This window comes from Heteronotia binoei, chromosome 2 (assembly GCF_032191835.1).
Source record: "Heteronotia binoei isolate CCM8104 ecotype False Entrance Well chromosome 2, APGP_CSIRO_Hbin_v1, whole genome shotgun sequence".
NCBI lineage: Eukaryota > Metazoa > Chordata > Lepidosauria > Squamata > Gekkonidae > Heteronotia > Heteronotia binoei.
In genome coordinates, this window is record NC_083224.1 from 142,482,742 (window position 1) to 142,496,586 (window position 13,845).

Consider the following 13,845-nt stretch of genomic DNA (forward strand, 5'->3'; position numbering starts at 1 on the left):
CCGACTGTATGTGGTCCCACTTCGGGAGCCCCAATAACAGCCTAGCCGCCGCGTTCTGCACCAGCTGCAACCTCCGGGTTTGGCACAGAGGCAGCCCCATGTAGAGGGCATTACAGTAATCCAATCTTGAGGTGACCGTTGCATGGATCACTGTTGTTAGGTCCCGGCGCTCCAGGAAGGGAGCCAACTGCCTTGCCCGCTTCAGGTGAAAAAACGCCAACTTGGCAGTGGCTGCTATCTGGGCCTCCATTGATAATGAAGGCTCCAGTAGAACTCCCAAGCTCTTGACCCGGTGCGCCGCTTTCAGCGGCACACCGTCAAAAACCGAGAGAGGTATTTCCCTCCCTAGGGTGCCGTGGCCAATGCAAAGGACCTCTGTTTTCATCGGGTTCAGCTTCAGCCCACTCAGCCTAAGCCAGGTTGCCACAGCCTGCAATACCAGGTCCAGATTCCCTGGAACGCAGTCAGGCCGGCCATCCATTAGCAGATAGAGCTGGGTGTCATCTTCATATTGATGACACACGAGCCCATACCTCCGGGCAATCTGGGCAAGGGGACGCATATAGATGTTAAATAGCATCGGGGAGAGAACTGCTCCCTGTGGCACCTCACAATCTAGTGTGTGCCTCTGGGACAACTCACCCCCGATTGCCACCCTTTGTCCCCGTCCCTTGAGGAAGGAGGAAAGCCATTGTAGGGCTAGCCCCCTAACCCCTATGTCGGTGAGGCAGTGGGTCAGTAGCTGATGGTTGACCGTATCGAATGCGGCCGACAGATCTAATAGCATCAGCACCGCCACGCCGCCTCGATCCAGATGCTGCTGGAGGTCATCTACCAAGGCGACCAGCACTGTCTCCGTCCCATGACCTGGGCGAAAGCTGGACTGGCAAGGGTCTAGGATGGAAGCGTCATCCAGAAAACCCTGCAACTGCGACGCCACTGCCCTCTCAATAATTTTACCAAGAAACGTTAAATTAGAGACTGGTCGATAATTTGCCAATTCGGCCGGATCTGCTGTACTTTTTTTCAGGAGGGGGCGGACCATAGCCTCTTTCAAGGGTGTTGGAAAGCGCCCCTCAGAGAGGGATCTATTTATGATGTCCCGTAAAGGACATATAAGCTCCCTTTGGCAAGGTTTAATCAGCCAAGAGGAGCAAGGGTCCAAATCACAAGTTGTTGGGCATGCGGAAGAGAGGATTCCGTCAACTTCCTCCAGGCTAAGTCGGTCAAGCGATCCAGAATGAAATCGGAAGACAGGCACGTAGCCTCAAGTTCCTGTACTATATCCAATGTGATAGGCAGGTCCTGGCGGAGCGACGTGATTTTATCTGCAAAATATTTCGCAAAAGCCTCACAGCCTATCTCTAATTCTCTCACATTTGGTCTGCCTTGAGGCAGTGCAGTAAGATTTCCAATTATTTTAAACAATTGTGCTGGGCACGAATTTGCAGACACAATCCTGGCAGCAAAGTAAGCTTTCTTCACGGCCTTGACTGCCATCTTATAAGACCTCATAAACGTTCTGTAGGATGTTCTTGTCGCTTCGTCACAAGTATGCTGCCACTGCCTCTCTAGTCGTCTGAGCCCTTGTTTCAGCTGGCGTAACTCCAAGGTGTACCATGGAGCCAGCGTCACAAAGGGGCAGAGGACATCGAGGTGCGATCTCATTGATTGCCCTGGATAGCCGGTTTTACCAGGCATCCACCAGGTCATCAAGGGAATTGCCAGGGGGTCAGGGATCCCGCAGGGCCATTTGGAACCGTTCCAGGTCCATTAGGCTCCGCGGGCGAGCCAAAATAGACTCTCCGCCCATACAGGGTTGAGGCGGTGTCTCCATACGGGCCTTGAGGGCTAGGTGATCTGACCATGGTACCGCTTCTACCACGATATCATTCATCAAAATCCCGGATGCAAAGATCAGGTCTAATGTGTGTCCAGCCTGATACATGGGTGTCGTAACAAATTGAGAGAGTCCTAGAGTCGCCATGGACGACACCAGACCTATCGCCTGATTGGAGGCCATGTCATCAGCATGGACATTGAAATCACCCAGGACCATAAGCCCTGGGTACTCCAACGCCCAGCCCGCCACTGCCTCCATCAGGGATGGTAAGGCGCTGGCTGGTGCGTTAGGCAGACGGTACACCAGCCAGATTGCCAACCCCTCTCCGACATCCCATACTAGACCAGCGCATTCAATACCCTCGATCGTTGGGGCCGGGAGAGCCCAGAAGGAGTAACCCTTCCGTATGAATAACGCCACCCCTTCCCTCCGCCCACTAGTCCATGATTGATGAAAGACCGAGTAGCCCGGGGGAGTCATCTGGGAGAGAGCCACCGTCTCTCCATCTCGCACCCAGGTCTCGGTCACACAAGCCAGGTCCACGTCCTGCCGAAGCAGGAACTCCCTAAGGGTTGAGGTCTTATTATTCACGGACCTGGCGTTGCATAACACCAATGACGGAGACGGGCACTTCCTCTTGGCCCCACTACCTGTCACCGTTGGGATGGGAAGTAGACTGGAAGGGGGCCGAGCACTGTTTTGTCTCCGCCTCCTTCCATTACACTTCTGTCTATTCCCACTGTCACACCTTCCCCTCCCCAGGAGCACTGGAATCCCCTGGCCGAGCATCACACCTATGCCCGGTATGGTTTTACTAATCCCGGACAGTCTCCCCCCTCCCATCCAGATTCTCAGTCTGCAGCTTGAGTTCCTGCCTCACCATCTGCTTCAACCCCCTTATTGTCTGACTCACTATATATTAAGTCAAATTAATTAATTTTAAAAACCCACCCTACTACTCCCTCTAATTGATTAGTCAAGTTAATTTATTAGTTTCCATTTCTAGCACATTAGGCAAGAAGGCCTACTTGCAGTAACAACATTTGTTCTCCTTATTGCTTTCTTCTGGCCCAGTCTCTACATCTGCTCCTGGGAAAGGAATCTTCCAGAGTTCTTTAAATGCAACCTCTAGCTACTGCACCTTAGCTGCAGGGTTAGGCCCTAAGTAAACCATGCCACCACAGGAGAAAGAGGAGGATATTGGATTTATACCCCACCCTTCACTTACAGTCTCAGAGTGACTTACAATCTCCTTTCCCTTCTCCTCCTCACAAGAGACACCCTGTAAGGTAGGTGGGCTGAGAGAGCTCTTGAGAGAACAGCTCTGTGAGAAGTTGTGACTGACCCAAGGTCACACTAGCAGCTGCATGTGGAGGAGTGTGGAACCAAACTGTATTGGATTTATAGATGAGACAAGGGCAGTTCTGTATAGTAGCCTGAATTTGCTTAGGCCTCTCTGTTTTTCTCTCTCCCATAAGGCGCTGCAGGATGTACTTCAGACCTGACAATGCACCCTGCACTCTGCTCTAAAAAGAACTGTTTACATTTATATAAGATATGAAGACCTGTAGCTACAAACTCTTGCCCTGACAGGGAAGGTGTTTTAACCTAGTGATGCAGTAACTCTGGTCAGAGACTTCTGGTTAGAAGAGGGAAGGGTCTGGTTTTGTCAGGACTATCCAGTTTCTAGATTTACATACAATTTGGATTTTAAAGCTATTTAACAGCAATGAGATGCTAAGGGTTCTCTGCCAACACCGTGGTTAGGACTTGACAGAGTGCTGGAATGCATTCCAAAATAGATAAATGTGCACTATTGATTTATAAATATTGATTTGTCTTTTTCCTTCTGTAAAATGAAAACTGAAATAGTTTCTTGCTTGAAAATGTGTGCAGTATGGTTTTCTTTCAATAAATGGCTTGAACTTTGGAACAGCTCTCTCCAAATTATGGAGTTTTTGCCTGTTTCAATCCCCCACCCTTGTCAAACCAGGTGGGATGGGATTTCTAGGAAAGGATCCTAGATTCCCTAACAAACCCAGTTCTCCCAGGTTAGAGTCTGTGCTTCTAACCACTACACCAACTGGCACCAAACTGCTGGAACAGCATCCTGTTCTTTTTACTCCCAGACAGGAATGCCTTTGCCCTTGACCCTAGGAAGGTTGGATTCCCTGAGGATTTTAAATTTCCAGGTCTTGCAGGCTGCCCTTCCAGAACTTACTTCCTTCCTTCCTTCCTTCCTTCCTTCCTTCCTTCCTTCCCTCTTCGCCCTGGTTCCTACTTCCTCTGCCTTTTAACTACCACCTCAGTAGGTTAATACTAACATTGACTGCTTCCTGGTGATTACTAAGCACATAATTTAACTTTCTTGCCTAACTGCAGTCCAGCTACTTCTTCTTTTAGATCATCTTTGTCTCCTCTTTCCTCAGCATGGGGTATGATGTGATACCGCCACAGCCACTGTAAGCTGTCTGCCTCTTGTTATTGGCATAGAAGAAGAAGTAGAAGTAGTAGTAGAAGAGTAGAAGTAGAAGTAGTAGTAGTAGAAGATTGGATTTATACCCTGCCCTTTACTACCCAAAGGACTCAGAGCAGTTTACAATCCCCTTTCCCTTCCCCTCCCCACAACCAATACCCTGTGAAGTAGGTGGAGCTGAAAGAGCTCTTGCAGAACTGCTCTTGAGCAGAACAATTCTGTGAGAACTTGTGACTGACTCAAGGTCACATCAGCAGGTGCATATGGAGGAGTGGGGAATCAAACACAGTTCTCCCAGATTAGAGCCCGTGTGCTTAACCACTACACCAAACTGACTCTGGGTTACAGGACTTCATGGCAAATATTGAACTGAAGATATCTAGTTCAGCATTTCGAAAGCAGCACAGATAATATGTAAGTGCTCAAGACTGTGACCTGGTTCAAAGTCTTGTAAACCCTACAATATGTAATGATTCATTCTTCTGTTTTAGCAAATAGCACCTGGGACACAACAGAGCAGGGCAGAGAAATGCATTGTCACTAAGCCATGATTTTGTCAATACTTCAGAGCCACCAGTTTGGGTTCTGTCATGGAACAGACACAAGGAACTATGGGTCAAATCCAAAAAGAATGCCCAAGTGAAGTTTTAAGAATAACAACATACCACTTTTAATACCACCCTCCTCCACCAATCTTATAGTGATGAACATGGGATTCCCTTCCCTTGTTTAAACTTCACAACAGTCCTTCAAAGCAGGCTGAGAAATATATTTCATGAGCAATTTATCAAACCATGCTTGCATCACTTACTTGCTCCCCTTGTGGTCCTCTTGTCCCTGGATATCCAATTGGACCCTGTAGGTACAAAAAAGTAACAAACATTGCAATAAATACCAAAATACATGCAAACACACACAAAAATCAGACATAATATTCTTCTTTTCTTTCTTTCAGCAAGTAGAAGATTGCCATTTCTTTATGACACTGTTACATCCACATATCTGAGTCAGCAATTGTGGGGCATGACTAGGGATGGGCACTAACCATATTTTTGGTTTGTTTCAGTTCATGGCTGAACCATGTAGCAAACTATGAATCACTATAAGCTGGGGAAGTTGGATCGCAAACTGAACTGTTTTGTATCAGTTTGTGAACCTTATCTTCTGTTCCTTGCTGCTTTTGATGAGGATCAGAAAACAGGGAGTTAAATAGCGCAGAACAGTTTAAACCTCAGCTTTCTGCTCCCAGACAAAAGCAGCAGGGAGTAGAAAGCAAGCAGTTAAATTGCTCTATAAAACACACACTGTTTTTCTTCTGAAATTCTCCTGTATGCTCCAATAACCAAATTGCAATATGATGTCTAGTGCTACTCCTCTGAACCCAGCTTGAGCAACTGGCATTTCTTTTTCCATATGCAGTAAGAGTCTTTTAGCATCACTTTGCTCAATGAACAAGATGGTCCCATAGTTGCTGTCATCTTTGATGTTCCTTTTTTTGGAACTGGAATGTAGATTGAGCATTTCGAGTCTGTGGGCCATTACAGAGCTTCTTTACAGCTTAAGAATGCTTGTGTTTAAGAGACTATTCAACTTATAAAGATGTTGCAGTTTTGCTTTCAGACCTTGGAAAATAATGTTAGTTCTGAAGGCTTACTCTTAGAACAAGATTACTATTTGACAGCTGTATTATTACCAGTAGTAGTAGCAGTAGGAGTATTTGTAATTTTAATGACAATGATAGCACAAAATCATGTAACTATAGTTCTTTCTAATGCTGAAATGCTTTTCTGACAGGGGAAGAGGGGATAATTTCCATGCTATCAAAGATTTCAGGTTTTCGCGACTGGTAACATCATTAGGGTTTGTAGAATCTTTCAGGCTCAAGTGCCGTGTTCTACTGGAGAAAGTTTTTCTTCCAGACGTTTTGTTCTCAGCTGCGGAGAACATCCTCAGTGGCGTTGCAGCCGGAGCAGGTCTCTGACCTTCTTGGCTGCTGTGCATTGATTTCCATGCTGTTTGTGATGTTCCTCTGACCCCCAAAGAAGAAATTTTAGGAGGCTCAATGGGAAGGAAACGCAAATTCTCATCAGTGAGCTCTGATCAACTCATGGATCTTGTAAAGGCCTCTGTTTCATAAATGGAAGAATAAATAAAGCAAGTAGCCATTTGAAGGGGAGGTGTGTCTGTGCACTGTGTGTTGTTTGTTGTGGTTCACTGTCCAGCTCTGAGCATAAACAGATTCTTAATTTTTTGACAAGAGTTCCAAAGCAATTAATTCCTTAAGCCACAGTTCATTCGCCTGTTCCTTCCACTTCCCTATATAGGAGCACAAAGAATGTGCAGTTGCACAAGTAAGCAGAAAGTCTTTGGCACTTTGTTTCTATTGAAAGATTTTCTGAGTGTCCAGTAGAAAAATACTGGTGATTATTTCTCCCTTGACAGTTACTGTCTTTTGACAGATGTGTATATACACAGGAAATTAGCAGGATGCACAAAGGTAGCCAGCTACAAACAACAGCGCATCTCTCTTTTAGAGATATAGATCAAAAAGTCATCTCAAATGTTAACATATGAATCTTATTTTACTAAACCAGCCTATCAATCTATCTAGCTCAATATTGTCTACTTTGACCTGAAGCAGCATTCCAGGCACAGAAAAAATCTTTCCCGATATCTGTTACCCAAATTCTTTAACTACAGAAGCCAAGAACTGAACAAGACAACTGATGCTCTCCAGCTAAGCCACGGTCCTATTCTTTCTGAGGGAAATCCTAACTTTGCCTTGGAAATAGGCTTTTTCAGTACTAATTCTGTCACCTAATTTCAAACTTTGTCCGCTGAAACAATGTGCTTCTAAGTATGAAAAGAGTGCCTGATAATATTTCAAAAACCAAAGGAGGGGCTGAATTGGCTGTCTAGTGATCAGGAGTGAGACATCAACTCATTGCCCACCAAAACCAGAAAAGTTAAACAACAACAACCCTGAAACGATTATTTAATTTATAAACTATACCAAAACACATCCTTTCCCCCTGGTGTGCAACCTTTGGCACATTACTCCTGTTTCTTTAGTATTTTAAGTTCTTGACAAATCCCCTATTTACTTTCTTGTTGAATTGAGCAAATATTTGTTCTAATATATTATTCTTGGTTTTTTTCAAATAGGTTGAATGCTCTGTAGGCCCTCTGGTATTTATTTAATGGAGCCTTCAAGTCAAACCAGCCATACATTTTTCTCTACCCCAGACCCGACATCTGTCACAAGCAAAATTACACACAATAAAACCATGAATTCCATAGAATACCCATTATCAGCTCATTCAGTATTTAACATGGAAGTGTAGCTGTGGAAGAGAAGTGCCCAATTTGGATCAGAGTCACCTCCTTCCTTTCAAGCTGTTTCCAATTGTACTGGTTGTTCCCCCTTCTGAGACTAATGTTAATGTGGTAGTCTTCCCTTATCAGTGCCTCCTTGAGTGGGTGGGAACTGCTTTGGATGGGGAGAGATGTGGAAATAACCCTGTAGTTCTGTGGATTCCAGCTAAAGTTTGGAGTAAAGTAATCTCTGCCTTCCTTTTCGCCATATAATACATTCTACTCATACCTCTGATCTTACAGATATATCAATTGTGAGCAACAGTATCATATGCTATGTCATTTGTGTTACTGTTATGGTACCATCACTGTTTAAATTCAGCTGCAACTATGCATTCCTCATGCATATTTAAGGCTTATTTATTAAATCCTTCAAAGAATTATTCTGCTCAGTGAAAAAACAAATATGTGATAGAAATGGAAATAAATGATTATGTGCAAAACCCTGAAAATAAACTAACTGCTTTGTAAATAATTAATTTCATATTTTACTACTGCTATAATCATTATAAATTAGGTTAATTAGCAGCAAAAATGTAAATCAGATTGGCTTGCCAAAATTTAACACAGTATAACAAGTATCATTTGGGTTTTTTTTCTGTTTTCTTGCATCACTTAAATGGAAACTGTACAATGAATTCCATAATTTACTAACATTTCAGCAGTTCATCAAAAGTTACCATCTGTAATTAGTAATAAGAATGCTAGGATTTGGGCTGTGTCTGCAGCTTCCAATCCTACCAATCCTCTATGGCAGAAAATGGATTCAACATCTACTTCTAAAACTGGAAGATACAGAATGGCCTTGCACAAATGGTTCCTCAGCAATCACATTTGTGACTGCACTACTCTGGATTTATTCTAGACAGACAACTAAAGTGGTGGATAGTGAGAAAAAATGAGAACTTCCAGTTCTACTGGAAGCCACATCTCTTTGAATAGGAACAATGGTGTACATGCTTACCTATAGGGAACAAGCAAATAGTAGCCTAGCAGCCAGTGCCTAATGGGTGCACGGGGAAATCCTGTTTAACAAGGGGATGGGAGAAGATCCCAGCCAGGTCTCCTGCCTACTGAGGGTGCCTGCCAGGCAACCAGGCATGCAGAGAAGCCCTGGAGAAGCCTGGGAAGGGAGCACACCCTGGCCAGTGTGTAATAGTTTGTAAAAATGAACAAAGGAAAATAAGAGAAATGTTCCATACAGACTAAGGCTTAAACAATGTCTGATAAATCTACAAAGGGATCAACAAAGATCACATCCAACCAAAACATTAAAAAGACTACTACAGTATATACAGGGCAGGTTGCCACACAAACTTTTTACTCTACATCAGGGGTGGCCAACAGTTAGCTCTCCAGATGTTTTTTGCCTACAACTCCCACCAGCTGCAGCCATTGGCCATGCTGGTTGGGGCTGATGGGAGTTGTAGGCAAAAAATATCTGGAGAGCTACCGTTGGCCACCCCTGATCTACATGCATCCCATTCAGAGATCCATGGAAAATTATGTTTAATATGTTTAATGCCTTTCAATTGTGACAATCCTCAAAGTTTTGTGTAAACCCTGGGATAGGCAGAACATAGGCTGTGATCCCAGGGTAGATAACAGTGGATCTCTTAAAAGCCACAGCAAGTCGTCATTGTGACCCTTGGCTTAAATGTTGCTCTCAAGTCCAGCCTAGTTATCTCTCTCTCCTCCCACATTTCCTTAGAAGTTCCATCCCCCATGAAGGCAATAGCAACCAGTCTAGTAGATACTCACTGCAGACTCTCTTCTCAAGTATAAAGTCATCAAAAAGAAGGCTGATACAAATTGCTGTTGTTTAAGAATTTTAATAAAAAATAAACATTTATCTATTGGCTTCAATGCACCTCACTTATAAAATGGTACTATAATTGGCTGCTGGTGACCAGGTCCATATGTAGCATTTTTAAAGTCTGATACTGGAATCCCTGATCTGGAATAATTCAAATGTGAACTTTTACAGGTAGATGTCATGTGGAACAGTAGGTAATTGCAACTGAGCCGGGTTCATCGGGTGGGGGGAAATTTGCATTGGCTTCAGCTGGTGAATCCTGGAGTTTTGACAAAAAAAACCCAAACAAACTTTGCCTCCCCCCCCCCCCCCCAAGTATAGTCTTCAAACCTGATGTCTGCCTACATGTCACACAGACCTCCATATGGTCATTGTGCCATCCTAAGCAGACATACAGCCATTAAAGTCAATGGGCTGAGAAGGGTGTAGGACACAAGAGAGTGTTAGCCATGAATGTGTAAGCAAAGTTGGTACAGGGAGCAACAAAACTAACAACAGAAGCACCAGGGGCAGCCTCTCATTCAAAATACTTAGGGGGCATCAGCCAGTTTGATAGATATCCCAAGAACAAGAAGAGTAGTAACTTGATTATTGTAAAGGAATCCCAGCACCCAGGGAGAGCCAATATGGTATAACAGTTAGGATATCAGCTAGATCCAAGTGAATATCAAACTAGAACAAGGGGAAATTGGCCCACTCAACCACAAACATCAGTATTATCTATCCACTCTGGAGCCCTCTTTTAGCCTCACAGCATCACTATGAGTTAGGATAAGCTGAGGGAAAAAGACTGGTCTGAAATCATCCAATAGATTCCATTGCTGAGTGCAGTTTTGAATGCGGGTCTTCCTAACGTTCTATCCATACTGGAAGTGAGTGGCCTTGGGGAATCAATATCTTTTAGTCTAGTCTACATTTAAAAGTTGTTGTGAGAAGACTATATAATAAGTAAAAGATGACTAGATAAGCACAGAAGCTATAAACGAACATTTCAGTAGCAGAATTCTTACAATATCATGATTCTCCAAAGTAGGCCCTCTAGGCTGGAATAGTCAGATATTTGGCACACAGGCAAACTGGGTTTCAGTCAATTACTTTTAAGACTTCAAAAAATTAAAGGGCATAATACAGCTTTCATAGCCACAGCTGACACTAACATTTTTGTTTAGATCCACAGTTCTGTTCACTTTCCAGTAATCTTGCCCATGACTTTACATTACAAGCCGTGACATCCTGGCTCAGGCTGAGTCGACTGAAGCTGAATCTAATGAAGATGAAGGATCTCTATCTGCATTGTGGTAGTCCAGAAAAGGAGATTCCCTTGTCGGCCTTTGACGGGGTGCCGTTGATACCGGCCCCCAAGGTCAGGAGCCTGGGAGTACTTCTGGAGCCCTCTGTGACTATGGGGGCCCAGGTGGCAGCCACTGCCAAGTCTGCCTTTTTTCATCTGCGGTGGGAACGGCAGTTGGTCCCTTTCCTGGAGCACTGTGACTTAGCAATGACTTAGCAGTGGTGATCCATGGTATGGTCACCTCAAGTATAGACTACTGTAATGCCTTCTACATGGGGCTACCTTGACTCTGACTTGGAAACTGCAGCTAGTGCAGAACGCTGCGGTGCGGTTGCTAATGAGGTTCCCTCGATAGGCGCACATTCAATCAGTGCTGAAAGAGCTGCACTGGCTGCCTATTGTGTACCGAATCTGCTTCAAAGTGTTGGTATTGACCTTTAAAGCCCTATATGGCCAAGGACCTGTCTATCTAAGGGACTGCCTTTCCCCATATATACCCCAGAGAGCACTGCGTTCAGGAAGTCAATATCTGTTATCCATCCCCAGACCAAGGGAGGCCAGATTATTCTCTACACGGGCGAGGGCCTTCTCTGTGGCAGCCCCTAATTTATGGAATGCACTCCCAGAGGCCACAAGAGCCCTGCGAAATCTCTCCCAATTCTGCAGGGCCTGTAAAACCAACCTTTTCCAGCAGGCCTATAGTAACTAATGCGTGAGGAGCTGCCACTATTATGTCACTGAATACTACCATCTATCTATAAGACACCTAATAGAGCAATACAGAGAATTAAGAACTAAATTGAAGTTGGACGGCCTATGTAAGAAATTTTACAGCACCATTTTTAAGTTTTAAATTATAAATTGTTTATATGTGTTTTGATTTTATAATCATAAGGTATTGTTATTATTGTATTATGACTGTGAGCCGCCCAGAGTCCGTATGTGGAGTGGGTGACATACAAATTTAAAGTAAGTAAATAAATAAAATGATTTTCAGCAATCCATATTTCAGCCCCTGATTGAAGATGACAAAGAAACACACTGAAGATCTGTTCATATAAGCCTCAAACTGCTGTGCCTATCTTTATGGATGTCCATAATAGCCTTGAAAGTTAAATATAACAAAAATAGATTCTTACCTTTTCACCTTTTATGCCTACAAGGCCTGGCAAACCTACTGGTCCAGTATTACCCTGTAAAATCAAAACACACTCATCACTATAGTTAGTTACAATATTGCAGAGATAAAAAAGTGCATTTTTTCATTTTTGAAACTGTATCAACTTACAAAGATTACACTGCATACATCAAATTCATAGATCAATATAAAAAGTAACACAGTAATAAGTAGTGATCAGAGATATATATAAATACATCATATTTTTCAAGTTTGCTTCTCAGACAGCTCCTTTTCCAGATAACACAATGATTGCCAATATGTCCCTAAACAGTACTGAATAGTCTTATTAGCAATATTGCTAGGTAAAATTATCTTCCAAAATTTCAACAACTATTTTTGCTTATTGGGCAACATATAGGAATTCCAATATCTCACAAACATTGTTTTAGATAGTTTTAAAAAGTTTAACAGTCATTCCCATAAAGAGAGTTAAACTGGGTGGAAAGTACAGAATTTATATAACACACAGCATTTATTCCAGCTTCCTATTTAAAGACATGGCTATTGAGTACTATTTATTTAGAACACCATTTAGCCTCCTTCCTAGAAATCAGTCGCTGTTGTTTCTCCCACTCTTCACACCCCACCAAACAGATTAACCCACACAATCCAACACCACACTGTATTGTATGCATAATACAGGTGTACTCTAAACTGCGCTCATAGGACAAGAACTCCAGACACATCATGTAAATGTAGATGACATTAAAAGAGACTCCTCCCCACCAAAACAGCAGTTTTTCTTCATGGTATTTACCAGGAAGCAGTAACAGCCTGAATATTATTATATATATGTATATAGTTAGTTGGATTCTATGCATCATAAGCACAATAGTGTTTGTGAAATTGAATCCTATCATTTCCCTCCTTCCAGTGCAGAATACTGTGTTCCATAAAATCCTGCTCCTTAGCTTTTACTGATCCTTAAAGTATAGTATGGGGGTTCTGCAAGAAGCCTGCTATGGGAAGCAGAAATCTTACACGAGTGGAAGCACCATTCATGCAAGTTGAAGAAGACATATGACCTAATCCAGTAGCTTTTCTAGTAATACCTCACAACTCTTTCAGAGGCAAACACATGTATCATTCAGAGTAACCAATTTTCTTATTATAAATAACCCCCTACACAGCACTGTCCAAAGGGATTCAGTTTAGAATGGACCATTGCATACTTAGTGTGAAGTGTCCTCCTCCTCTAAGGAAAGGAGGACATCTTGAAGAGTGATTCCCTTCCAATCAGGGAGGCAGGAAAAAAAAATCAACTTTCTTTCTCCAGCCTGTGGGAGTCACGGTCATCTGTTTTGGCAATATCAAAAATGGTTAAATTATACTATCAGCTCTAGAAGAGATTAAAAAACAAACAGGAGCAGAACAGCTACATAGAGAAAAAAACAGGTAAGTGCTACAGCAAAGACAAGAAGTGAACCTGCAGACTCCAAGAGGAACAAGATGTCCTCCTTTCCTCAGAGGAGGACTCTTCACAGTAAGTATCCAATGATCTATTCTTCCTCTGAGGCAGAGGACATCTTGAAGGGACTTCCCAGAGCAGTATCCTCAAATTTGGGGTGGGTCAGAATCATCATCATTTAGGATGTTCTGCAACACTCTTCTGCCAAATGCAGCATCTGCCAAGTTACAGGTGTCTTGTAATGCCTAATAAATGTGGAAAGAGATGACCAGGTTGCTGCTTTGCAAATCTCCTCAGCCATTGTATGCCTTGTAAATGTAGCATTGGTGGCGGCACCAACATATAAACACATTCCAGGATGCATTATACTATTTATTGATTCTCTTCTGGAGACCAAGAGAGTTTCTGTGATGTCAGCATCATACCCTAGGCAGAGGGAGTTATTTTTCTCAACCT

General features: G+C 43.2%; 1 protein-coding gene across 1 annotated transcript in view; it reads right to left on the bottom strand.

The window, feature by feature from the left end:
• The window catches only part of COL24A1 (collagen type XXIV alpha 1 chain), a 282,681-nt gene that overhangs the window by 215,789 nt on the left and 53,047 nt on the right, over nt 1–13,845 (bottom strand). Inside the window, exons 7-8 of the mRNA XM_060232149.1 lie at nt 11,941–11,994; nt 5,131–5,175 (exon numbers count right to left, since the gene is read on the bottom strand). Of these exons, the coding sequence (XP_060088132.1) occupies nt 5,131–5,175; nt 11,941–11,994 (99 nt within the window). The remainder of the gene's footprint in view (nt 1–5,130; nt 5,176–11,940; nt 11,995–13,845) is intronic.